This window comes from Pygocentrus nattereri, chromosome 24, assembly GCF_015220715.1.
Source record: "Pygocentrus nattereri isolate fPygNat1 chromosome 24, fPygNat1.pri, whole genome shotgun sequence".
NCBI classification, from domain to species: domain Eukaryota; kingdom Metazoa; phylum Chordata; class Actinopteri; order Characiformes; family Serrasalmidae; genus Pygocentrus; species Pygocentrus nattereri.
The window spans coordinates 20,359,262-20,386,240 of record NC_051234.1 but is presented as its reverse complement, the minus strand read 5'-3'; the positions used below and the strand labels follow the sequence as shown (position 1 = coordinate 20,386,240).

The following is a 26,979-nucleotide window of genomic DNA, read 5'->3' as shown; positions in this document are numbered from 1 at the left end:
ATCTCCTGCTAAGGATATAATCCACCTGTGTGGATTATATGTCACCCTTGTATGTCACCCTGTGCCCTTCCCTCTTCTGAAAATACGTGTTCACCACAGCCATTTCCATTCTCTTTGCAAAATCTACAACCATCTGACCTTCTGCATTACATAACCCACCTCTTCATGCCCTCTGTTCCCTTCACCAACATGTCCATTGAAGTCTGCACCAATCACTAATCTCTCCTCTCTAGAGACACCATCTACCACTTCATCCATCTTACTCCAAAATTCCTCTTTCTCCTCTAAATGACAACCAACCTGTGGTGCATATGAACTGACCACATTCAAAATTACACCATCAACCTCCAACTTCAGGCTCATGATCCTGTCTGACACTCTCTTTACATCCAGAACACTTTTCCCAAGCTGTTCCTTTAGGATTATCCCTACTCCATTTCTCTTCCTCTCTACACCATGATAGAACAGTTTGAATCCACCTCCAATGTTCCTGGCCTGGCTTCCTTTCCATCTGGTCTCCTGGACACACAGAATATCTACCTTACTTCTCTCCATCATGTCTGCAAGCTCTCTGCCTTTACCAGTCATTGTCCCTATGTTCAGAGTCCCTACTCTAACCTAAACACTCCTGCCTTTCCTTCTCTCTCGCTGCCTTCTAACCTGCCTTCCTCCTCTCCTCTTTGATGGTCTTCGACCTACAGTAGTCCAATTTCCACCGGCACTCTGCTGGTCAACAGCACCGGAGGCGTCGTTGTTAACCCGGGCCTCGACCGATCCGGTATGGCAATCATATCTGTGATCTGCATGATAGTTTTGGCACAAGTTTTATGCCCTTCCTGACGCAACCCTCACCATTTATCCGGGCTTGGACCGGGCACCAGAAGTACACAAAGTACACCCCTAATGGCTGGTTTGAGCTCAGTATATTTAATTATGGTAATTCTTAATATTTGAGTGTATGCCACTATGTCCACACATAATGTTGCAGTCTGCAGAAATAACTAGCTAGCCTGCAGCTACACACTGAATCAGTATAAGGCTGACAACTATGGAAATAAGACATAGCAAGGCAAATTGTTATACAAAACTCTATGTATGACTCTATATATCTATGTATAACTCTATGTAGCTGTGGTCAACAATGGCTCATTCATAAAGCACAATGACTTGTGCATGAGCTGTGTCGTCTTTCATAGCGGTGGATGTTACAATATGTAAATATATTTTCTTTTCATATGAAACACAGTAAAGTCAGGGTTTAATGGCATCTTCAGCGTAAGCAGTCATTTATGTGACAGGTCTATTGACCAAGGTAACAAATCAATAATGAATAATCTGCTTTAAACTGGTCTCAGTCAACATGTTTCTCTCAACTGACAGTCAGATAAGTCTTGTTTTCTTTGAATTACCTGTTCCCAGGAGGATACAGGACTCACGTCAACAAATTTCTTGAAATCTTCCCTCTGCAGGTGTTCGATTGTGTCTGTTCTGAGTGTGAAGTGCTGCGCGGCACAGATGAAGCTGAGAAAACTGATCACAAGTGACATCACCTTCACGACAAAAGATTTTGGAGAGAGAATGACTGCTGTTAGCTGTCAAAGTGATTGTTAGAAAAATGAAATGAAACTGCAGGAGCTCACCTCGAGCCAGTTCCACAGGTTTGTCCAGTAAAGCCATGCTTTCTGAGCCAAAACACATATTTGAATGTACAACTGAAGCAGAGTGAGGAGCAGGAAGAGAAGCTGGGGAGATGACAAAAAGGAGAAAGTGGTTAAAATCATAATAAAAAAAGAACCAGACTTGTTTGTGGTATCACAGAAAAAGTGATACATTGAATAAACATGATTCAAACTTAATTCTAGAGAAACTTACAGAATCAAAATGAGTCACAATGGAGGTGATAGGAACCAGACCTCCACCTCTGAAAGCCCCCTCATAAAAATGTACATGAAATGGTTATGACTACACTGCCTGGTATTGTTTTATGATGGTTCTGACAAAGTTTTGGTCTAAAATTGTGTCTAATGATTTACAGGGTGCTGTTTGGCAAAATAGTCCCCAGGAAAGATGTCATTTTTTAGATTGACTTCTATTTGACCATCATTGTAACGGGAGGCGAGGAGACGGACGCACGTGCTGAGATAAGCGAGATTTATTAAGGGCAAATCCAAAAATCAGGGTCATAACAGTCCAAAGTCAGATGGCCAACACGGATTGAACGGGGGGCAGACATGACAGACCAACAATAAACAGGTTCAAACAACACACAGTAACCAGAATAACCAACAAACAGCACGATCAAACAAAGACCAGTAACGAGACCAGGGAAAACACAGGGCTTAAATACAAGGGTAACAAAAAACAGGTGCAAACACAGGTGGAGACAATCAGGGGCGGAGTTTTGAAATGAGGGGGCTGGACTAAAAACCAAAACAAATACACATGGGCCAAAACAAACACACACGTCCCGGACTGGGAGGGGCCAATTATGACAATCATCAGCATTACATTTTAAAATTCAGATGTAGGTTCACTGATCATTTTGTAATGTGCATAAATAGCAGTTTTGTGAAATTAGTTAATAATGCCACAGTTGAGATTCGTTTGAGGTGATTTTAATTGTGTGTTTTATATGTAGGTTCACTGGTGGTTTATCGATAGTAAATAAAATGGATGGAATTTGTGTTATAGACATCGAAACCCCTGGAGACTATCATCACTGCTGTGATGTGCATTTCAATATCATATCATATATTTCCATATCAAACCAAAATTAACTTTGTTTACATCTCAATTACATCAATACTATTTCAAATTTTGAAAAATCAGTGGAATTCTTCTCTAAGGGCCATGAAGCCCCATCAGCTTCAAAACCAATGAGACCTGCTAAAATGGATGATCCTGTTTTTAACTGTAGCTGAAATCTTTTCATTTTATATCCTTTCATGCCAATGTATGGTACTCAATTCCTTGAATCAATTAATTTTTAATTGGTATAACTGTGATTAGCATTTACACTAATTGAGTAGTCAAACTACACGTCATGTTTGATTATTCAAAGGGTAACGGTGGCATTGTTTCACATAAGAAATAACATATACTCTTTGCCAGCTGCAGTATCTAATCTAACCTTTGGAATGAAACCTACCACTATCAACCTCATTACTGCTCAAACTACCAAACATCATGTGATACAGCAGATAAGATAAGAAGCATCTGTTTTCCCACCTCTGCAGCTATAAGCCAGTAATCAAGGGCAGTGGCTGAGTTATAAAGCCGTGTGGAGTGGATGAAGACTGCAGGCTGAAAGCCTCCTATGGGCGGCTGTTCTTCCAGCATAGTGACCGTAGTGAAGAGATTGTAGGCAGGGCTGTATAGGGTGAACTGGACTATCATGGCTTCAGTGTTACGGTCCATCCAGCCTGTAGCCCTCAGCTCCTGAAGTGTGCTGGAAACTTCAGACCTGCAAAATGATAGAAAAGATCACAATTAGTTCTTCAGTTAGGGCTGCATGATATGAAAAAAATGGTAAATACATCATGACTTAATGCAAGCGTGACAAGCTCTGCAATATATTTAAAAATGCGGCTGGTGAGTAGGTTAAATTATATGGTTAAAGACTGGCTTGCATAATTTTGACCAAAGTTATTTACTTTTGGCTGACATAAAGGTTTTCTTTCCTTAAAACACATGGAGAAACTCACTTGGAGCTGTGACTGACTGTGATTGATTAGAGATCTCATTTGCATATTGTATTGTTGTAGCTCAGCACAATGTAAAATATTGTTAAAATGATTAACAAACAATATATTACTTAGTATTGTGTTGTGCTCTTTATTCATGTAATTACTTGTGGATAACTGGTCCTTTTATCATGATTTATGTTCAAATATATTCATAGAAAAAGTAACACACGACTTGCCAAACCTCAATAATTTGTGTCCAGTATTCGTTTTTTTCTCTCTCATTACAAAATTACATGCATCTATAAGTAGATCTGTAAACAAGCCCTCTTTGTAATGGGCAAAAATAACAGTTTTTTTAAGTTAACAATGCAACTATTAGGCTGAGACTAGTTTGAGGTGGTTATTATTTAACCATGTGTTGGTTCACTGTGGTTGGGACAGTAGATAAAAAAGCTATTTGTGTTGTAGATATCGTGACCCCTGGTCAGTAAATTTCTCTATAATTAACCATTTCACATCAAACCACTCTGAATGACTTCATTTACATCTCAACTACTGAATTATGCAGAAATGTTGAACAATTGGTAGAATCTCTGACATGAACATCCCTTCAAGTGGAAACTTTTGACACATTTCTGATATCGCAACTTTGTATTTATCGTTACTTTTACTAACTGACCTTTCATTATGTTTCATTATGTGGTCGAGTAAAATTTGTGTAAAATTTTTATAACATAACTTTTTACAGTGAGGGGAAACCGTACATAGTGCAAGCAATACTAAAATTGACAGGGTAACTGAACTACAATTGATTAAGCTGGCTAGCTAACATTGTTAAAAATTGCAAAAGAACTTCAACACAAAAAACATCATAATTAGTGGGAAATAGAACCATCCAACAAAGTATGTTAAGGCAGCATAAAGTAGTGAAGCACTGATTTTGCAACACTGTCATAAGCTTGGAGTAAAATTGCATCATTTTAAGGTTACCTTAAGAATTAAGTAATAACTAAATTGTGATTTGTTTTTTGGTCAGTTTAATTTTAAGCATCACAAAATGTGTTAAAATGTACACAAAGAAGGCAAACATTAATTTAAAAATAATCAAACACTGCATAACATGAACACATACTGATCAGTTCTAACCTGTTTTTTCCTAGATGGACATGAATTCCTGCTCCTTTATAACATCCTAATTTCCCACACAAGTGTGGTCTGTTGGAGAGACCTGAAAATCTGCAAATCTGAAAAAACTAGAAGGAAACACATCATTACTAGATTAGAATTTATAACAAGTTTTTGAAAACTTGAACTTCTTTTGATTTTTAATTATTTTTTTAAAATCAATAGATAAGACTGTCTCAGTTTGAATCACACTGTGAATCTAACTTTAGAAACAGTTCTACAGAGCTAGTCTTAATAATTTACCTGAGACAATGAGCTTGTATATTCCATCTTTTTAATGACTGGATCTCCAATGTGAAAGAAATTTCCTCTCAATGTTTTTGCCTGTTAATGTGAGAACATTCACAAAAAAACAGTGATGTACCCAACTCACAAAAAAACTGTAAAGGTATGTGAAATGATAAAAAAGAAATAGTTATTAATAAATTCTGTTCGATCTGTATTAAATTGAAAACAGTGCAAAAACACATTTTTGTAAATAAACACTCATTTCGAATGTGAAGCTTGCAACACATTCCGAAAAAGCTGAGACGGGACCATATTTATCACTGTTATGCCTCATGTTTCTTTTTAACAGCACTTAATAAACATTGGCAGACTTGATGCAGTTTTGAAAGTGGAATTTTTTGGTATTCTTCAGTTATATAAGTCTTCAGATGTGCAACTGAACTGGGCCTTTGTTGTCATATTTTGAGCTTAATAAGTTTTAAACTGCAGAAAGGCCAGTGTAGAACCCACACTCTCTGATGCAGCCATGCTGCTGTAACGTACAGAATGTTTCTTTAGGGCTCCCTTTAGGGGTCGCCACAGTGGATCATCTGCCTCCATCTTGCCCTATCCATTGCCTCCTCTACTTTTACACCAACCATCTCCATGTCCACCTTCACTACATCCATAAACCTTCTCTGAGGTCTACCTCTTCTCCTTCTACCCGGCAGCTCCATCTCCAACATTCTTTGACCAATATATCCACTATTCCTCCTCAACACATGTCCAAACCATCTCAACCTGGCTTCTCTGGCTTTATCTCCAAACTGCTCCACCTTCACTGTCCCTCTGATCTGCTCATTTCTAATCCTGTCCATCCTTGTCACTCCCAACGAAAATCTCAGCATCTTCATCTCCGCCACCTCCAGCTCAGCCTCCTGTCTTTTAGACAGAGCCACAGTCTCCAAACCATACATCATAGCAGGACGCACGACTGTCTTGTAAACCTTCCCTTTCACTCTTGCTGCTATTGTTCTGTCACACATCAGCTCTGACACCCGTCTCCACCCACTCCATCCTGCCTGCACTCTCTTCTTCTCCTCTTTTCTACACTGTCCATTGCTCTGGATGGTTGACCCAAGATATTGGCCTGGAGAATACAACATCCCTTAATTCCATAAACAATTTCAAACGTCGATTGGTCAGACCACAAAATATGTTTTCACTATGCATCTGTCCATTTCAGATACGCTCGAGCCCAGAGAAGTTGATGGTGTTTCTTGTCATTGCTGACATATGGCTTCTGCTGTGTACAGTACAGTCTTAACTTGCATCACTGTTTTTATCATTATTTCACATACTGTTGCAACTTTATTGGACCCGGGTTTGAGTTTCAGGATTACAGAAAACAAGTGCACTGAGCTAAATTCTTATTAGTTTTCAAAGCTTACATTGTTTTCCTTCCCATCATAAGACGTGTTTTGTTGATAAAGTCCATCTAGAATAGCATTTTCTGCCCAGTCCCACCACGCCTCAGGTTTATGAAAGAAGTTATGTGGTCTGTGCAAATACCTGCAATTTAAACAAAATGCATCGCTGTCACAAAAAGAAAAACATCACAATTTTTTTACTTTAAAATGACTTGAGAAAACATCTTGTTCCATTAAATTCAATTACGAAGGTTTTTCCCTTCTCCTGTAAAGTTACCATTTTGGAGATGCGAAGTTTTGTTCTGACAATACCAATATAATTAGAATGTACAGTATTTTAGCTGATACATGAAAATAGTGGGATTTACCTTGAACATGAAGTTGCGACTGCCTGATTTAAATGAAACATATCGTTAGGAAACTTTCCATAAGCCACAAAGCCAGCAGTTGTCAAGGTGATCATGTACAGCATCAACTCCCTGTGAGAACGAGATGACATTTTAAGGTCAAAACCCTGAATTAACCCCTCGGCCCTAGGCTTCAGATATTAAAGGTTAATTACTTTTAAGTTTAACTTTAAAAGTTTGTTACTAATATTAATAATATTATCAATACATTATTGCTATTAATACTTTAATAACAATAATAACAGTAAGTATAGCATTAAAATTTCAATAATATTAATATTAACCATCCTAATCCTAGTCACTAAGCCACCATAAGAAAAATGCTGTCAATACATGCTGTCAGGTTATATGGTATTAGTGCAGTGAGAAACAGTTTAAAACCCTTAAAATACAGACTTATTATTCAGTGACTACCATGGCACTGTTATGTAAGGTATATATAAATAAGAGCCAGGAATTGGGCCCACATATGGATCCCTAGACTTTAAAAACCTTTTAGCCAAAAAGGTTTAAGCTTGTCTGAGAATATTAACGATGAAGAAGAAAGAGAGTGACCTTATAGTTTTCTGAACGAGTGTCCTCTTTTTAATTTGGCATCTCACATATTTTAGTTGTGTTGAAGTTGGCGGGTGAGCGAGCCGCAGGTATCTCTCTCTCTTACGAGATTCCAGCACCTGTCAATCAAACGCACCACTGAGTGAATTAAACTGATATCTGGGACAGATGCACTTCAACAGACATATCACATTATAAACAGAAACACATACAGTAGAATACTTTGGATACTTGTTTTTTAGCATGTCTGGCCAAATTAATGAATGATATACCATTAAAAAAAGGCTAGAGTAAGCCATAGCAAAAAAACTATAAAAAAACAGTTAGAAGGGCTTTAAGAAAATATTTTGAGTAATACCGCATGTCAATATGGGTTATATTAACTAAATGAATATCACATATCAGACATATCAAAGGCATCAGTATGTTATGTTTAGCATCAAATGCATTTAAAGCATCAGAGTGATGATTCGTGATCTTTACCTTCTCATAATACATACTGATCTCCTCAGGCTGATGGTGGGAGCAGGATGTGAAATGCTTGCTGAAACAAATTCCGCTCTGCTTATTCTGTTTCAGTAGCTCAGTGACAGGCTCATTGAAAGTGGAGCTTTGGTAAAAATAACTTTGCTCTTTACACCGCAGAGTCGCGCAGATCGCAATGATAAGAATCTGCATCAGGGAAGTAAAACACAGTTTCACAGTTATGAACCGAATACCACACTAAAAAGGAAGCATTACATTTTCTTTTGTATGTAATTTCCACATTAATATATATGTATGTATATATATATATATATATATATATATGATAATATGAATACATTATCAAATTCAACATAATACAATATTTTGGCCTAAATGTGTATTTATCACTACCCTGTGTCACACCAGTTGTTTCTGGCGTTCCTGTCCTGCCTGCACCTGTCTCTGACAGTGAAAACTTACCCTCTGACAACTCGCATAATGCCTTCGACTCTTGCATCACACGTCCCATGGATCACATGACTCTAACCAGGTCTCAGTCACCTGGTTCCACTAGCATATATACACCTTTGTTCCCTGTTGTACTTGCTGAGTATCATTTGCAGTTCCATCTCAACTCTACAAGGTGTTCTTGTTATGATTGTATATTCTCCATGTATGACCTCTTTGCCCATTTCTCCGTGTATGATTTTTGCTGTGCTTCAAACCCTGGACTGTTTAACCACTCTGGTATATTTTGTATTTTGCTTATTTTCCTAACTTTGAGACCCTGGCCCATTTTTGACTACTCTTCTGGATTTACCCCAGGGGTGGTGCGAGGAACTAGATGTCTAAATTTTGGTTGGACATAAGAAAATGGGTAATAGTGACTTAAAGGGCCCATATCCCACAATTGTACTTTTTAATGTCCACTTGTAACAATAAAAATAATCAGTTTTATTTATATAGCACTTTTCATGTGGTCTTCTGATAGTAATAAAGGAGACTGAGTACAAATTTAAAACCATAAAAAAATGACACAGATCAAATTTAAAAATTAAATACCAAGAGGTACAGAGTTTTATTTAAATGCTTTTGAAATGTTTCTTAAAAGTGTTATATACATTTAAATATACAGTGTATCACAAAAGTGAGTACACCCCTCACATTTCTGCAGATATTTAAGTATATCTTTTCATGGGACAACACTGACAAAATGACACTTTACCACAATGAAAAGTTGTCTGTGTGCAGCTTATATAACAGTGTAAATTTATTCTTCCCTCAAAATAACTCAATATACAGCCATTACTGTCTAAACTACCGGCAACAAAAGTGAGTACAAGAGACAGTTCCCGAAGTGTCAATATTTTGTGTGGCCACCATTATTTTCCAGAACTGCCTTAACTCTCCCGGACATGGAGTATACCAGAGCTTCACAGGTTACCGCTGGAATGCTTTTCCACTCCTCCATGATGACATCACGGAGCTGGTGGATATTCGAGACTTTGCGCTCCTGCACCTTCCACTTGAGGATACCCCAAAGACGTTCTATTGGGTTTAGGTCTGGAGACATGCTTGGCCAGTCCATCACCTTTACCCTCAGCCCCTTCAATAAAGCAGTGGTCATCTTAGAGGTGTGTTTGGGGTCATTATCACACAGAAAACACTGCCCTGCGACCCAGTTTCTGGAGGGAGGGGATCATGCTCTGCTTCAGTATTTCACAGTACATATTGGAGTTCATGTGTCCCTCAATGAAATGAAACTCCCCAACACCTGCGGCACTCATGCAGCCCCAGACCATGACATTCCCACCACCATGCTTGACTGTAGGCATGACACACTTATCTTTGTACACCTCACCTGATTGCCGCCACACATGCGGCAATCAGATGGTTCAGAGACCATCTGAACCAAACAAATTAATCTTGGTCTCATCAGACCATAGGACATGGTTCCACTAATCCATGTCCTTTGTTGACATGTCTTCAGCAAACTGTTTGTGGGCTTTCTTGTGTACAGACTTTAGAAGAGGCTTCCTTCTGGGGTGACAGCCATGCAGACCAATTTGATGTAGTGTGCGGCATATGGTCTGAGCACTGACAGGCTGACCCCCCACCTCTTCAATCTCTGCAGCAATGCTGACAGCACTCCTGCGCCTATCTTTCAAGGACAGCATTTGGATGTGACGTTGAGCACGTGCACTCAGCTTCTTTGGACGACCAACACAAGGTCTGTTCTGAGTGGACCCTGCTCTTTTAAAACGCTGGATGATCTTGATCACTGTGCTGCAGCTCAGTTTCAGGGTGTTGGCAACTTCTTGTAGCCATGGCCATCTTCATGTAGCACAACAATTCATCTTTTAAGATCCTCAGAGAGTTCTTTGCCATGAGGTGCCACGTTGGAACTTTCAGTGACCAGTATGAGAGAGTGTGAGAGCTGTACTACAAATTTTAACACACCTGCTCCCTATGCACATGACATGAGTCACATGACATTTTGGAGGGAAAATGACAAGCAGTGCTCAATTTGGACATTTAGGGGTGTAGTCTCTTATGGCTGTATATTGAGTTATTTTGAGGGAAGAATAAATTTACACTGTTATATAAGCTGCACACAGACTACTTTTCATTGTGTCAAAGTGTCGTTTTGTCAGTGTTGTCCCATGAAAAGTTATACTTAAATATCTGCAGAAATGTGAGGGGTGTACTCACTTTTGTGATACACTGCAAATGTTTTATAACATATAAATGTCTTAAATATAAATAAAGTCTTATAACATTTGGTACAACATGGTTTTTGTACTTGATCATTTTCCAACCAATTTCTTTCTTAATACTCTATCTCTTATTTATCTTTGGTGGTTTTGGACAGTAAATAAAATGGCTATATTTGTGTCATAGACATGGTTCCTATCACCACCACTGTAAGGAAATCTCGCACAGTACATTTTTCTACAACCATTTCACATCAAACAACTCTGCACAACTTTGTTTACATCTGCATGACTGAATGTGAAATTTCCCTTTAAAATAGTGATAAAACAAAAGATGTGTTGTTATTTAACCCATAATAACTGCTCCCGTGAAATGCCTGGAGTAATAACAGCGTAAGTGTAAGTGATATGAAGATATACCATTGCTGGATGTATTGCAAAAGCACAGAAAAGCATGGAGAAGAAAACAGACTGAATCCAGAGAAGACTCATTGTAGAGTTGAACCTGCAAAGGAAAATGTTTGCACTTTCAGTTGATTTGCTGTCATTGCTCTAAATACAAAATGAAAGAAAAAAATCATTAGTATTAAGGACCTACTTTAATCCCATAATTGCAGTGATGATCATGAAAGTGAGACACAAACACAGCCAAAGAGCCCATGTTGTGTAGTAGCACCACACCTGCAGAGTGTTGGTCCTGCTTCCACAAGACTGATGATTCTTTGAGGAATCTTTTAGTCCAGGCACAGAATGAAATAATTAATCTACTTCAGTTCAATCAAAAGGTGAATACTCCAGATTCATATTGGATTAAAATACTGCAAATGTCTTACTGTCAAACTGTAAACCTACACACGCTGCAGATTCATAATGGATTACAATCACATATCTCATCATTAATCACCTAAATTATAGAGCCTTCCCAAGTAACTCCAGTAGTGTTTTAGTCTAATATATGATGAGTATAAAATAACCTGTAGGTAAGCTTGATTGGAGATGCAGGCTGAGTTTGAAGCTTTGGTCATGTAATTTCTCATTACTCTCAGGGATGGTTTCTTCAATGATTTCAATGCAAGAGCTGGAGTCTGTTGTTCTCTGCAGCTTTGAGTCACTGGCCAGTTTGTTGCAGGTTACCCAAGTAGAATCACGGTTATATTTCCAGTCCTGGATCCCCTGCTGTTGGACAAATTAAACATTTAATTAGGAAAACAAATCTGATTCACCTTGTAAAACACAAAATTACTGGAAAATCAGTCAGAACTGGTATCATTTCCTTCAAAAGGAATATAAGCCATCTTAAATTATGATGTGGGTAATTTATTGTCCCCAGTTAGTAACTTTTAATTGGATATACAGTCACTGCAAAAGTTTGGGTGCCCCTGGTCCAATGACATTTTCCAAAGACTGTCTTAATACAAGCACCATTGATCAGACTGTGAATCTAAAAGAAAGTTGTGAAGATCAAGACTAAAGGCCACTTTAAGGCAATCAGGGATAAAGTTATAGACATGCACGAAACAGAAAGAGACAACAAAATACAAATAACATCCCAGTGAGGACTGTTGGATCAATTTAGAGGAAATGGAAACTGCACCATACCACCCAGGCTCTGTTTAGATAAGGTTGTCCCTCTAAAATCAGCATCAGAAAGGGGACATGAGAAGAAAGCCACTGAGAGGCCAATAATCACTTTGAAGGAGCTACAGAGTTCAGTGGCTGAGACTGGAGTGAAGATGCACCAGTTAACAAAATCAAGAGTTTTGCATACAACTAGCCTGTGTGGGAGGATGGCTAGAAAGTAGACATTACTAAAGAAAAACACATCAAAGCATGTCTGGAATTTGCCAGAAAGCATCAAAATGACCACATCAGCCAAGCCTAGTCCAATCAAGAATCTGTGGCACTGTTTAAAAATCACAGTCCATAAGCAGTCATCCGACCAACCTGAACAACCTGGAGCAAACCTGCCAGGAAGAATGGACAAAAATGTCTCCCAAACAGTGTGTAATGGTGGTAGAAACTCTCAAAGCTGTCATTGCAGCAAAAGGTGGCTTTACCAAGTACTTGTCTGAAGGGCTGGAATATTTAATTATATTATTTATTATCTTATAATATTTTTTTTAAGATCTCTTGATAAATATTGAGTGTTGACTTTGAAAATGTACTTTAACCGCATATGTGTGTTTGTAATCCAGATGACCCTGATAACCTTTAAGGGGGTTGAATATTTTTGCAAGGCACTGTATATTAATATGGTCAAGGCACTTCCACAAAAATCGATTCCACTCTACCTCACTTTTCTCTCCGTTCTGTGTCCGTGAAAGGTTTGGCTCAGATACTCTACCCCTCAGCAGAAGGGCATCATGATGGTCTGTGAAAGACATATTTATTAGTCTGTGATGGACAAGAGGAAGAGCAATAATACTCCTACTTGCTTAAATATACCTTCCACAGTGTAGACATGGGGTAGCCTGACTTTATACTGGTCCCCAGGCTTATTTCTGCTTTTGTTTGGCTACAATACAGAAAAACAGAACCGTCAATGGCAATATATGAAAAAAAAAACTGCTGTAAGGTCATGCTGACAGGTTCTAGTGGTTCACATGATATGAAACAGCTTTAACCTTTTAAATTATAGGTATATTAATCAATATTTACTATAAACTGTATAGTACACTTAAAAATAAAAGGTCTGCAAATGGTTCTCAGCTTAGAAGAACAGGCTGACCAGAACAATCTGTTGAACACAAAATGCAACCAACTTTACTCTGTGTTTCTAACCTTGCTGATGCGAAACAGGTAGGAGACCAGACTCCCTACTGGCAGCAGAGTTAAAGCACACAGCCCTGTTACCACAGAGACTGGCGACACACCAATCAGGCCCAACTCTGAGGAGTACTGACATCATCAGTATAAAAGAGAGAATAACACATCGCTGTTTTAACATGGTGGAATAGAATGGTACCTTGAAAAACAATCTGAAAAATCATTCTACGTAGCCTAAACGATGTCAGGCACCCTAACAAGTCTAAACTCATTTTAAGATTTATTACGATCAGTATCAACCCAATCAAGGCATCAAAGGGAGGTTCTAACACTTTTTCAAAATTTCTGCATAGTTTCTGTACACATGCAAACAAACTTATAGAGGGTTTAGAAACAAATTTTAGAGTGGTTTAATGTAAAAATGAAACTACTCAACTCAGAGATGGCTTTACAGTGGCGGCGATAGGAACCAGAGGTCATGATGTCTACAACACAATTTTAGCCATTTTATTTACTATCCTAAGCCACCAGTGAAACTATACATGTCTTCTGAGTTTTCTATGTAATGTTAATGAAGGTAAAATAGGGGTAAATGTGAAAAATAAGTTTTCTTTGGGAGGTATTTTGCCTTACAGCATGCTGCAGGTATCCCTCCACCACAAAAATAGGTTTTGAGCCAAAAACTATGATAGTTTGAGCCAAAACCATCATAAAACAATGTGACCAGACATCAGGCAGTGTGTTAATGATAATTTTATTTAATAACTTTCAGTGGGGGAGCTTTAAGTGGCACTACACTGTTCAGCTGCTTGGCTCCTAACCCCACAACTGTAAACAACTGACTCTAGAACGAAGCATTTCACATCAAACCACTCTGAATGACTCCGTTTACATCACAATGATTGAAGGTTATATGGGTGTTATAAAACAGTAACTGCATGTTTCTAAGAGTAATACTAACTCATTCACCTGCTCTCCCTGCAGATATATGAGCACAGTGTTTGCACACATGTAAGCCTGCAGGAGCAGAAAACACACACTAAAGCGCTGAGTGTGTGTATGAGTGCTGTATGATGGACGGCTGTAGACAGACAACCATGGATGGAAATCCTCTAAACATTCTGTCAGCTTCAGATACAGCATCTGGACAGATAATGAAATATTAAAATAAAGCTATAAACAGAATAGAATACAGTACAACAACAACAACAACAACAACAACATCATATAATAACAGAAAACAAATATAAAGCTTAAGCAAAAAGCATAAGACACATCAGAATAAAAATTTAACCATTTAACCACTGATAAATGTACATTACTTTTACATAAAACAAAAATTGTACAAAGTGCACATTACAGTATAACACAGTCTAAATAGTAGCCTCTCCACAAACAAATTTCTTTATCAATGAAGAAACAGACCATTCACTCCATCTTCAAAAAATATGACATAGTAATAAAAGCTTTTATAGAGAAAGCATTATATTGAGAATACAATTAACCCCTTAACATCCCAGGCTTAATACATACTAAGGTTTATTATTCAGTAAGTACTTAGATTACAATGCAAACACTGATTTATTCTTGGGTTACAGAAGTGTGTAGTACAACTTTGTACCTGCTGGTGGGTCCTGGCCATTTAAGAGGGTTAAATTAGTAGCTTTTCCACAAACAAACTAATTTCCGCACAAACCAACAGGAAATTACAAGCCTCAACTAAATATCTAAATATCTTTTTTTTTTTCAGTATTTAATGTGTCCACGCTCTCTTTACCTTTATTACAGCTTCCATTCTTTTCAGGAGATTCACTTTCAGTTTTCAACTGTGATTTTTAAATCTGCAGGGAGATTTTTCCACATCTTCAAAATTCAGTCTTAGAAGTTTGTTTTTCATTTTCTGCTTCTCGTGATCTAAATAATCCTAAATACATCAGTGATGTTAAGGTCTGGACTGGGGTGGTCAGTCTTTGAATCTTCTCAGCAGTGTGCTTGAGGTTGTTATCTTGCTATAGAATCAATTTCTTCCTAGTCAAGGCAGGTATGTATAATGTATGGTGCATTAATATTAGTACTTCTCAGCATTCATGATGCCTTCAAACAAAAACAAATCACCAGCTCCAGATGTTCTCTCCAAGCCCGCACTGGTCCTTTATTGCTCTTGGCTGTTGTAGAGTCTTTCTCTGTGACTTCTTTTATTTGCAAAGCCCTCAAATTTAGACCCCTGACAGTTTAGATATACTTTGTTGTTGAGGCTTCTGTGTAATTTTTGTTCATTTTGTTTCCTCTTTTTTCTGATGCTGAAAAAAATAAGAGCTAGTATTTTCTGCTGTTTTGTAACTTCTGCACAATTAACAAAATTGAAAATTGTGTTCACATCATGCAACATTTTAAAGTGATTCTCTCTGACAGCCACCTCTCTGAACGTGAGATTTCGTTCTAAAGCCTGCAGTCTCCTCTCCACCCGACCGTCTCCTTCATCCACAGCCAGCCAGCACTGAGCCTGGAAGATCCAACTACAGCTCTGCAGCAGATCCTTCACCAACACATGGCTGAGAAACCAGCTGGGAGATGAGCCTGAAGCATCATGCCACAGATGCACCCGCTGTACCTGTCCCAAGCTGCATGGCGTGCTGAAACAATAAGAAAGGAATTAAACATGGATCTGAAGGTGGTGATTTATAAGCATTCACTTTTTAAATAATGTGCAATGATTATAATAAAAAATTTAATGTTCTGGTTTTGTTAGTTGTTTGGCAGTGGAGGAAGCTGTTACCTCAGAATAAACGTGTTTGTAGAATTGGAGGTAAAGAGTTTGTGGTCAGAACTGCTGAGCTCTCTGGTCTGTGAGGCTCCATTTTCACCATACAAAATTATATAAACCTGAAACAAATAAATTAAGTGAAGTTTACTGTACAGCCAGAGGCCACTTCATTAGAAACCTCTCTCTTGTAGCTCCACCTTGCTGTAGCTCATCTGCTGATGCAACTTGTCAGCCATTAGATATTCACCTGTGGTCGGTTTCTGGCTCCACAGATGTTGCACCTTTTTTGGATGGTGGACCTTGCACTGACACCACTGCAGCAGATAAATTTGTATTGGCACCACACACTCGACCATGTCAGTGTCACTGCTGTGCAGAGAATGAGTCACAACCCAAATAATGTCTAGACAGCAGTGGTCCTGTGGTCAGACCCTGGCCAAGGATGAATAGGGTAAAGGGAAGCTGATAAACTGAGCAGCAACAGATGGACAACCAGTTGCACTGTACATCTATAGGTAGGTAGGCGTTTCTAAAAATTGGCCAATGAATAGAAGTACAAGGTTGGTGTTTCTAATAAAGTGGCCAGTGAGTGGAAGTACAAGCTTGGTGTTTCTAATCAAGGAGGCAGTGTGTGGAAGTAAAGGACATGTGTTTCTAATAAAGTGGCCTGTGAATGGAAATACAAGGTAGGTGTTTCTAATGAAGTGGCCAGTGAGTGGAAGTAAAGGGTTTGCAATGTTACCTTTGCTGTCATACTGGCTCTAGATCTGAGGCCTGTGTGGATGGTAACAGCATAGAGGAACTGGTCTGAAGGATCATTATCTGGCAAGAGGAATGAACCTGAGCTCTTCTCAGTACGAACATCAGCATGTTTGCAAAACACCAACAGCACAGCATACACAGCCACTGACACTGCTATTAGAATACACAATGTCAGGCTGGAACGAGTGCTGAAAAACACAACATGGTGGCCTACAGTTTAGATCAGACCCCAGCAATGAAGCTCTGAGGTTAAATGAAGATACAGAGGTGTCATCGTTACCTGGTATGCTCAGTGATGTTTGTAACACTGTAATTGCTGTAGATAGTCTGATGTGTAACAGTGAATGATGTCAGTTGGCTGCAACTGAAAGATCAATAAACAAAATGCTGTAGTCAATATATGTTAGGCTTGTATATTTGAAACTACACTGAAAAATTATTCATTGAATTCTATGAGAATTTTATATTTTTTTTACTACATGTAATATTTTGTAATGTCTACCAGGTCTTGCAGGTGGTTGTGAAGAATCCAATTTTCTCTGTAGCTTTAAATCTTTTTTTTAACTCCAGTTTTGGAAAGTCCTGTTTTTTCTATAATTTTCTTCTTAATTATGCAAGTGGATTATCTTATATCTAATTTCCTTAGAAATATCTCCTAAAAATGTACTTAATCACTGTTTTATCTGGAAATTAAATAAACCAAAGGTAACTTCTGACTTTTGCACATTACTGAATTTATTTGATCCATTTGCCAAATTTGTCAGCCTGTATTGTTCTATTGCCACAGCTTACTTTATTGCCACTGTACAGAGATGTGTCGGGGTGAGTATGTTATGTATAATATTTATTTTTTTCCAATATGTTAAAGTCAACAAATGGACATTAACCATGCATTAAAATGTTCAAAAGTATATTTTCATGAGGTAATAATGTAAAAACTGGATTCAATTAAATTCAATGCATCACTGTTTTTGTGTCATAATTGTGTGTAAAATAATACACTTAGTTTGTTTCATTGTTTATTGTGTGAATATTTTACTACTAATATTGTACTAAGAATAGGCTTATGTCAGATTTAGGATTTGATCTTATACTGCTGAGTTTTTTAAGAAGAAATTTCCCCTTAAGAACAGTTGGTGAATGAGGCCCATTGCTCCTTCTATTTTGGAGATACAAGGGTTTCCTTATAACTGTGACCATCATTTTAAAATCTGCCTGCATGAAAATTTGCCAAGCTACTGAAAATGGTTTCCGTTACAAGATTTAGAATTTTTTAAATGCACAGTGATTAAGGCATGTACTATACCTGCAGTTGATTCTTATTGTAGAAAAGCCCTTTAGTACAGAACAGCTGTCAGGTCTCCACTCTCTCAGCCCGTCCCAGGCCAAACACTGAATGGACTCAATGCTCAGCGTATAGTTCACTGCATTTGCTGTATACTTATTGATGGGACTTTTATTGTAGTCAGCATTGAGAAGCATCAAATAAGCAGTCCCTGCATCTGCCCACCAGATTGAAAAAGACCATGCTTATTGTGTGTCAATGGCATTTCAACATGTATCATATAATCAATGTCTCTGCTTTGCATTGGCATAATTTGGTTACATGTCCTTGATATTTTTTTTGTATCTAAGGGGCATCAAAACTGCCTGTTGATAATTACAATTTCATGACAAACATTTTTTCACTACCTAAAATATAGAGAGTACTTTTTATTTAATTAAATGAAAAAGGTTGTCTGTGTAGACCTACTTGTTGATGTCTTTTTTGCCAGCTGCTAAGTTTTTTTTCTTTTTGTTTACTCAGAAAACCAGATAAACTCATGTGCCAGCTGCATAAGTCATTACTAGCATTGTTTAATTACCACAGCTAGAATAATGCCAATTTCTGCTAGCCTCTATGGGATTCCTCATGTTACGTTAGCATCTTGTGTTAGCAGTGGTGTATACTCATATTCTATGACATTTAAGCCAAGCTCTACCTTAGCCAAATACATTTGAAACTGACTGGCATATAGATAACACAATTTGATAGATTTGTCTGTTGTAGTTTTTAAGTGGGCAAAAATGAAAGCCTGTCTCTGAATATTATTAAAGCAGTCCGTTAGCCCGTTCAGACCCGTTACAGACCCAGAGGAAAGCACTGAAGAGTTAATTGGCAAAAATAAATAAATAAATAAAAGAGCTGTCATGCATTATTCTTAACACGCAGCTCATTCTAAGCCCTGAACACACTTTCTCACAAAAGCTGTTATTATCATGCTTTACAGCAGAAATTTTAAAAATGCCAGATCTTGAGCAGAACAAAATGAACCCAATATTTACATTGATCTTTTTCGTTTTGTGAATAATTTCAGCTTCAATATGCAGCTTTGTGTTCTAAACTATTTTCATTTCTATTTAAGCTTAATATGAGGAAAACAGCATATTGCTTTTGAATGGTATAGAATAGTATATAGCAAAAATGATCTAACATAGTACAGCATAGTATATGGTATAGCTGTGGTCATCAACCTTCCTCCTGGAAATCTACTTTCCAGCAGCGTTCAGTTCCAATCTGCATTTAATCCAGCCAATCACAAACTTCTAAAGAAGTTAACTAAGAAGTTAACTAGCTGGAGCAAGTGTGACAAATTGTGCTTGGAACTAGATTTCACAGGAAGGTGGATCTCCAGGACCAGTGTCGGTGACCACTGTGATATCCTATAGCACGGAATTCTTTTCACCTCAAGGCCCTCTTGATTTTGAGCAGAACCCAGTAAATCCATTTAGCCAATCAGTGCGCAGTATTTGGGTTAGGTGACACACACAATGCTGCAGACTGCTTTAAGAGAATCTCAAACGACTCCCTTATCCTTACAAAGAGCAGTACGTAAGTCTGGCTACCGTATATAAACAGTGCACAGTGCATCTAATAAACAACTGCTTTGGATTCAGCCATGTGTGCACAATGTCATACTGGACATAAAGTGCAATTTTTGGGTGTAAAAGACAAAATGTCATAGCACATAGTACACCTTACAGGGAGCAGTGGTACATCTGAGATCTAGCCTTATGAAGTTCCAATTTATAACCATATAGATGTAAGATATTACCCATTAATTTTCAGCACTTTACCTATTTGCTTTATGTCAAAGAAGGTTAAGCATTGCACTTTAAAAGTTAGCTGCGCTTTGTTCAGCTTTTCTTCACTTAATCAAAACAACCCAACTATAGTTTGATTGCTATTACCTGGAATTTTATTACACATGATTTATTAAAATCAATTAAAATGGAGATCTCACCCCAGTCTTCACTGAAAAGAGAAAGGTATAAGATCTCATTGTTTTCTTATATAGCTCTACTCTATATCACAGAACTACTTCAGCAGGCTATCAGTGCAGAAGAAGAACTCATGCTTTTCTTGTTCATCACTAGAATTTCCCAGAATGAAATGCTTATATTAATCACATTTTTTCTCTTATAAAGCAGTGTAGGAGAAAAATAATCTGAGTTCTAAAATCCTTCATTAATACAATATTGAGATCTGCTTTATTCCTTTTTAAGAATGACATTTTTTCTTCTGAGCCTGTTAAAAGCCTCCAAAAGCTCTTTTGGTACATCTGACTTACAAATTCTTGTGTGACTGGGACATAATTAAATGGTAGAAACCCTCCTCAATGTAAATTTCCATAAACGGGTGGTAATAACTGCTTCTCCTATGGCAACATGTAAGTCCAGCCAAATGTAAAACAGGATAAAGAAATGCAGTCCAACCTTTCAGAGATGAAGGAGGCAGGAAGATCTGCACCATGGTTTCTTTCCAATGATACACTTTCTGTATGTTGTACAAAGTTAGTGTTGGTTTCTTATGCATCCTATGAAACGTCAAGAGAAAACATCATCTCAAAGATGCATAATATATAATCGGCCGTTATGCCCTATCTGTCAAAGAAATGACCCTACGTTCTCTCATTTGACTAAATTAAAGAGATGAAAGAATTAGAGGAGGTCTTCTTTTACCTGAATAGCAGCATGATGGGAAATGTGCGCCGTGTTGGCCTGCTGAACTCCACTCTGAGCTGAAGCGTCTTCTGCAGGAGCTCAGGTGTAATGCTGAACAGGTGTATGTTCACAGCAGAGCGAGCGAGAGTGAACCTCATGTCTTTGCTCTTCTAGAAAAGAAGTAAACCAATTTCAGAGTAACGCTCATTTCACACTCAGTCACGTGAGGCAGGAGCAGGCTTAAGAACCATACACAAAAAACATTAAATCATGAAAATAAAAGAAAGAAAATGTTTCATTGAGAAGTGTACATTCATCTCCTCAGGCTTCTGGAACTCCACAACAACTGGAGTGGATAGGTATCTCTTTTTGATCTCTCTTCTGCTGGTGCAGTTGAAGAGCTTCACCTCAGATACATCTCCATTCAGCTGTAAAACATCACATTACATACATGATGTGGCTTCATTAAGTGAGAGACATGCGCTGAGATGATCTGTTATGTTCCACTGTTTACCTGCACAGATGTTCTGGTCCAGTGATATGGGTTCTGCTTGTATGATATGAGCTGAGTGATGAAACTTTGTTCAGCAGTGTTCCTCCTTTGTTTAATGTGCATATCCAGCAGATCAGGAATGTAAAATGTAGTCGTATGAATAGTTTTCACTGTTGGAGGTGAACCGTAATGCTGCCAAGCAAACAGATTCATGGTGGTGGTGTTCACACTGACCTGTGGGTCTTTGCTGGAATGCAAAAACATCTACAACGGAAAACAGGAGAAAACAATCATCACATTAACATGTTAATGTAGCAAGATTTCATTCCAATTGATTGTTGACCATTTCTACTTGTCTATTCATAATAAAATGTTCAAACAACAACATTTGACATAACAGTGGATTCATGCTTTATTACTTTTTGTCACATCACATATTTTAACAGCTTTACACTATCAAGGCAGTTTGTAGATACATTTGTTGTAGATATTTACACAGTGATATATAAATGGTGGGAGAAACACTCATGCAGTTAAGTACAATATTGTACATATTGTATGACACAGTGTATGGCACTGGTCAGGATTTCAGACATGCAAAATAGCGTTTTAAGCTTTTTTAATCCCACCTCCGCATTTAACCCATCCGTACAGTGAAACACCACATACACACTAGTGAATGCACACACACTAGTGGGCAGTGAGCACACTTGCCCTGAGCGGTGGGCAGCCCTATCCACAGCACCTGGGGAGCAATTGGGGGTTAGGTATCTTGCTCAAGGACACCTCAGTCATGGACTGTCAGCACTGGGGATCAAACCGACAACCTTCTGGTCACAGGGCCAGTTCCCTAACCTCCAGACCACGACTGCCCACCTTGCTTCGTTGTTTGTATTTTCTACATTTTAGAATAATAATAAGCAAGACTGAAATGACAGATGTATACTGAGACTTACTGTTGCTGAAAACCACTTGTTGGAGAGTAGCTAAAATTTGTATAATAATGTCATATATAATAATGAATGAATAATATTGCATTAAATAATCATATAACAAATAATAATAATAGATGAATAATATTTACATTTATCTTTTTTGTTTTGTAAATAATTTCAGCTTTAATATGCAGCTTTATCTTCTAAATAATTTTCATTTCTATTTAAGCTTAATATGAGGAAAGATGCATATTCCTTTAGGTGTGTCCAAACTGTTCAATGGTATAGTGTAATATATAGCATAAAATAATGTAGCATAGTACAGTATGGTATAGCAGTGGTCATCAACCGTCCCCCTGGAAATCTACTTTCCAGCAGTGATCAGTTCCAATCTGCATTTAATCCAGCCAATCACAAACTTCTAAAGAATTTTTCTACAGGGAGTCATTGATGGCCTATGATGGGCCATTGCTACCTCTCAGTATTGACTTGAGGACCACCAGAGCATGCTTGTAGTTGAGAAACTATGGCATAAAACTCAATAATACATTATTTCAATATTTACAGAGTGTACTAACAGGCAATACAGTGCAAGGCTTAAATGGTTTAAGCAAGTCTCAACAGCTAAAAAGAAGTGAGCTTTTACTGTAGCACCTACACACTTCTCTCTTTCACACATCCATGACTGAACCACAGTAGTACAGCACACTGACTGCCATCTATTATTTTAGTGACACTAATCTTACCAGCACTGAGTCAGTGATGCCACGAAGGACATGTTGTGTCAGTTGGATCCCTGCTCTGGAAGAAGGGATTGGAGTGTCCAGGACATTAGAGAGGACAAACACCACTGATTTCACCACATTCACATCCAAAATGTGACTCGCAGGCAAACTGGTCTCTCGCAGGGATGATATACGATGAATGTACTTTGTTACCAGTATGGCACTGTCAAATGTCACCTAAGTAAGGATATTGTATGGAAACCATCAACATTGTTATTATAGGAGACATTTTATTATTTGATCATGAAAAGATCTTTACTCACTTGATTGGAAGCATTCAGAAGATCTGTGAGAGTGTGTAAGATATCAAGCAACAAATCCTGTAAGAAACACGTATAATAAAATACAGAAAATTAAACAAATCACAGCATTTCAACTACAGTCTCTGGAATGTTTTATCTGGGACCCAAATGATGAATCAATATACAATGTATACACCTATATACTGTGGCAGTGGAGAGATGGAGCTCCGTGACCACTCCCCACACAGGTGGCAGCTGCCCCTTTCCCTTGATTTGGCGCAGCTCGGCCTAATGAGGACAGGAGCCCAGACACTGTTTTAAAAACGAGCTCTCTCTGGTCAGCAGAGAGAAGACACTGGCCACGAGGACGAACGCGCGCCAGAGAGAACAAGAAAGGACTAGCCGTCGGAGTTAGGTTTCGGTTTTGTTTTGGTTTATGTGTGTAAATAAAGCACGTTTGTTCACTCGCGCTGGTGTTTGTGTGTATCTTTGAGCTCTTGTTAGGTCAGCCGGTCAGTTGGGTTACCCCCGGCCGAGCCACAAATCATATAGAAAATTGTATCTGCATAAATGTATATAGTATCTTAAAGTGAAAGTACTTAAAGTAGTCAATGTACAGCTTGTATAGCAGTATAGATTTAGGCCCAATCCCATTTCTTATTTTTACTTTTATCCCTTGAAACTGAGTTACAAGGGGTAGTGGTGACCCCCCCCCCCCCCCCCCCCCCCCCCCCCCCAATGAAATGGGACAGCCCTTCAAGAACTGGATACGTCATCAGTTGTCGTCAGCGACTTTTTCGTAAACAGTCTAATCGCCAGCTTCTTCATCGATTTCCCGTTCCACCTTAAATGGTGCAGCAACCTCAGGCACCAGAACGTAACTGCTGCACCATTTAAGGTGGAACGGGAAATTTCGCCAGGTAGCGACCGAGACATCAGCGCCTTACTAGCGATTTTTATGCGTGTTAAGAAGGAAATGACCATAAAACGCTATTACAATGGTTCTTACAGTACAACGGCTTTTAACAGAGAAACACATTTATGTGTCTCTTTGGTCGTTTGTGCAGCCATCTTGCCGAAGATTCACAGGGCATTCTGGGAATTTTCTCATAACACTCCGTTTGTAGTGCGCATCTGAAAAATCTCAGTTTGAAGTGTGAACACTTCACCCTAGCTCTCCATCTCAACAACAATCAGGACAACCCTACCCCTAGACGTGAACGCGCAAAACGGTGGGGTAGGGCTAAGTGTTAGGGGCAAGGGGTGAAATGGGATTGGGCCTTACTAACTCAACACACAGCCATTAATGTCTAAACAGCTTGCAACACACATGACTACACCTCACAGTGAACATGTCCAAATTGTGCACAAAGTTTCAATATTTTGTGTGGCCACCATTATTATCTAGTGCTGCCTTAATGCCCTCTTGGCATGGAATTCACCAGAGCTGCACAGGTTGCTACTAGAATCCTGTTCCACTCCTTCATGATGACATCACGGAGCTGGTGGATGTTAGACACCTTGCGCTCCTCCTTTTTCCGCTGCTCAATTGGGTTTAGGGCTGGAGAAATACTTGGTCAGTCCATTAGCTTTACCTTCAGCAAGGCAGTTGTCATCTTGGAGGTGTGTTTGGGGTCGTGGTTGAGTTGGAAAACTGCCATGCGGAAGGGAGGGGATCATGCTCTGCTTCAGAATGTCACAATACATGCTGAAATTCATATTTTCACTGCAGCTCCCACCACCATGCTTGACTGTAGGCAAGAGACAGTTGTCTTGATACTCCTCACCAAGGTGCCATCACACATGCTGGACACCAAACAGCCAAACAAGTTTATCTTGGTGTTTCCAGGATTTCTTGGGTGTTAGCTTATGAAGAGGCTTCCTTCTGGGACGACAGTCATGCAGACCAAGTTGATGCATTGTGTGGTGTATGGTCTGAGCACTGACAAGCTAACTTGCCACTTCTTCAACCTCTGCAGCAATGCTGGCAGCCCTCACGCGTCTATTTTTTGAAGCCAACCTCAGGATATGACGCTGAACACGTGGACTCAACTTCTTTGGTCGACCCTGGCCAGGCCTGTTCGGAGTGGAACCCGTCCTGGAAAACCGCTGTATGACCATGGCCACTGTGCTACAGTTCAGTTTCAGGGTGTTAGCAATCTTCTTATAGCCTAGGCCATATTTGTGAAGAGCATCACAATATTATTACTATTTCTCACATCCTCAGAGGGTTCTTTGCCATGAGGTGCCATGTAGAATACCCAGTGGCCACTATGAGCGAATTGTACCCAAAACACCAAATTCAACAGTCCTACTCCCCATTCACACACTCTAACGAGTCATGTGACAGCAAGGAGGGACAACGACACAATTGTGCACAATTTGAACATTGGACATCACTGTGAGGTATACTCATGTGTGTTGCCAGCTATTTAGACATTAATGGCTGTGTGTTGAGTTATTTTCAGAGGACAGTAAATTCATACTGTTATACAAGCTGTACACTGATTACTCTAAGTTTAAGTTTTACTTTAAGACTATTTTACTTCAAGTTTCATTTCTATAGTGTTGTCTGATGAAAAGATATAATGTGAGGGGTGTACTCACTTTTGTGAGATACTGTACATATATATATATATATCCGATACAAAACCAACAAGGCAAGCCAGATGTGCAAGGACTGTACCCACCCCCTTCATTCATCATTCCAGTTGCTGCCATCTGGCAGGAGATTTAAGGTCCCACTAGCTAGAAAGAATGGGTACAAAAATAATTTGCCCACTGCTGTGCGCATTCTAAACAAGAACATTATAAATAACCCCCTACATAGTTCATGTGCATGTTTTTTATGCGTCTATGTACGTATGTCTGTGCCAGATTGCCATGTCATGCAAATTTAATGGACAAATGTTTTTATCTTTCTCATCTTATGCACACACACACACACACACACACACACACACACACACACACATATATATATGTACTTACTGAGAGAGAAAATGCATATAGCCTATATATAAATCAAGATAGATAGATCCCCCATTCTTTCACCCTCAGTGCTCTCTAGCAGCTCAACACAGAGTCACAACAATTTACATGCACAGGGCCAACAGGGTCTTAGTTAATCTAATAATAGATTTGATTATATTAATTAAATCTATACATGAATATACTGACTGGTATGACTATCAATTCTTAAAAGTTTTATTTTATACCAATAAATCTGTCAGGCAATATCAGCTAATATTATCGGCCAACTGATATATTGGTCAAGCCCTAATTTTTTCATTGCTACCCCTTCAGCCATTCTCTAAATATTTGTCATGTCTAGAAAAAAGTATTGAGAAGATGGTACATAATCTGAAAGTTTAAAGGTCAATGAGAGCCAGTACCTTGCTGTAGACGTTCAGCTGACACAAAGCTGAAACTAGAGCAGCTCGTGTATCTGTCTGCAGTTTAATAGATGATTCTGGGTCCAAACTCAGCCGGTTCAACAACACAGTGAGGAGATAAACGTAGTTAACGATATCTCTGCTGTTTCTCATTAGCATCAGGGTAGTTAGATTGCCTAGACCATAAACAAACCTGCAAAA

At 38.6% G+C, this 26,979-nt stretch overlaps 1 protein-coding gene across 1 annotated transcript in view; it reads right to left on the bottom strand.

Annotated features, from left to right (window-relative positions):
* Nucleotides 1–26,979, bottom strand: part of LOC108438417 (polycystic kidney disease 1 like 1) — a gene marked incomplete at its 5' end in the record, with an annotated part of 48,346 nt that overhangs the window by 6,914 nt on the left and 14,453 nt on the right. The window contains 27 exons of the mRNA XM_037533807.1: nucleotides 1,410–1,550; nucleotides 1,641–1,742; nucleotides 3,229–3,463; nucleotides 4,833–4,939; nucleotides 5,115–5,195; nucleotides 6,530–6,650; nucleotides 6,877–6,987; nucleotides 7,471–7,589; nucleotides 7,954–8,142; nucleotides 11,251–11,333; nucleotides 11,693–11,828; nucleotides 12,944–13,023; nucleotides 13,098–13,167; nucleotides 13,434–13,550; nucleotides 14,388–14,561; nucleotides 15,835–16,051; nucleotides 16,195–16,301; nucleotides 16,925–17,132; nucleotides 17,225–17,308; nucleotides 18,251–18,446; nucleotides 20,701–20,801; nucleotides 20,947–21,095; nucleotides 21,240–21,356; nucleotides 21,443–21,685; nucleotides 23,103–23,318; nucleotides 23,405–23,461; nucleotides 26,779–26,971. Of these exons, the coding sequence (XP_037389704.1) occupies nucleotides 1,410–1,550; nucleotides 1,641–1,742; nucleotides 3,229–3,463; nucleotides 4,833–4,939; nucleotides 5,115–5,195; nucleotides 6,530–6,650; nucleotides 6,877–6,987; nucleotides 7,471–7,589; nucleotides 7,954–8,142; nucleotides 11,251–11,333; nucleotides 11,693–11,828; nucleotides 12,944–13,023; nucleotides 13,098–13,167; nucleotides 13,434–13,550; nucleotides 14,388–14,561; nucleotides 15,835–16,051; nucleotides 16,195–16,301; nucleotides 16,925–17,132; nucleotides 17,225–17,308; nucleotides 18,251–18,446; nucleotides 20,701–20,801; nucleotides 20,947–21,095; nucleotides 21,240–21,356; nucleotides 21,443–21,685; nucleotides 23,103–23,318; nucleotides 23,405–23,461; nucleotides 26,779–26,971 (3,754 nt within the window). The remainder of the gene's footprint in view (nucleotides 1–1,409; nucleotides 1,551–1,640; nucleotides 1,743–3,228; nucleotides 3,464–4,832; nucleotides 4,940–5,114; nucleotides 5,196–6,529; nucleotides 6,651–6,876; nucleotides 6,988–7,470; nucleotides 7,590–7,953; nucleotides 8,143–11,250; nucleotides 11,334–11,692; nucleotides 11,829–12,943; nucleotides 13,024–13,097; nucleotides 13,168–13,433; nucleotides 13,551–14,387; nucleotides 14,562–15,834; nucleotides 16,052–16,194; nucleotides 16,302–16,924; nucleotides 17,133–17,224; nucleotides 17,309–18,250; nucleotides 18,447–20,700; nucleotides 20,802–20,946; nucleotides 21,096–21,239; nucleotides 21,357–21,442; nucleotides 21,686–23,102; nucleotides 23,319–23,404; nucleotides 23,462–26,778; nucleotides 26,972–26,979) is intronic.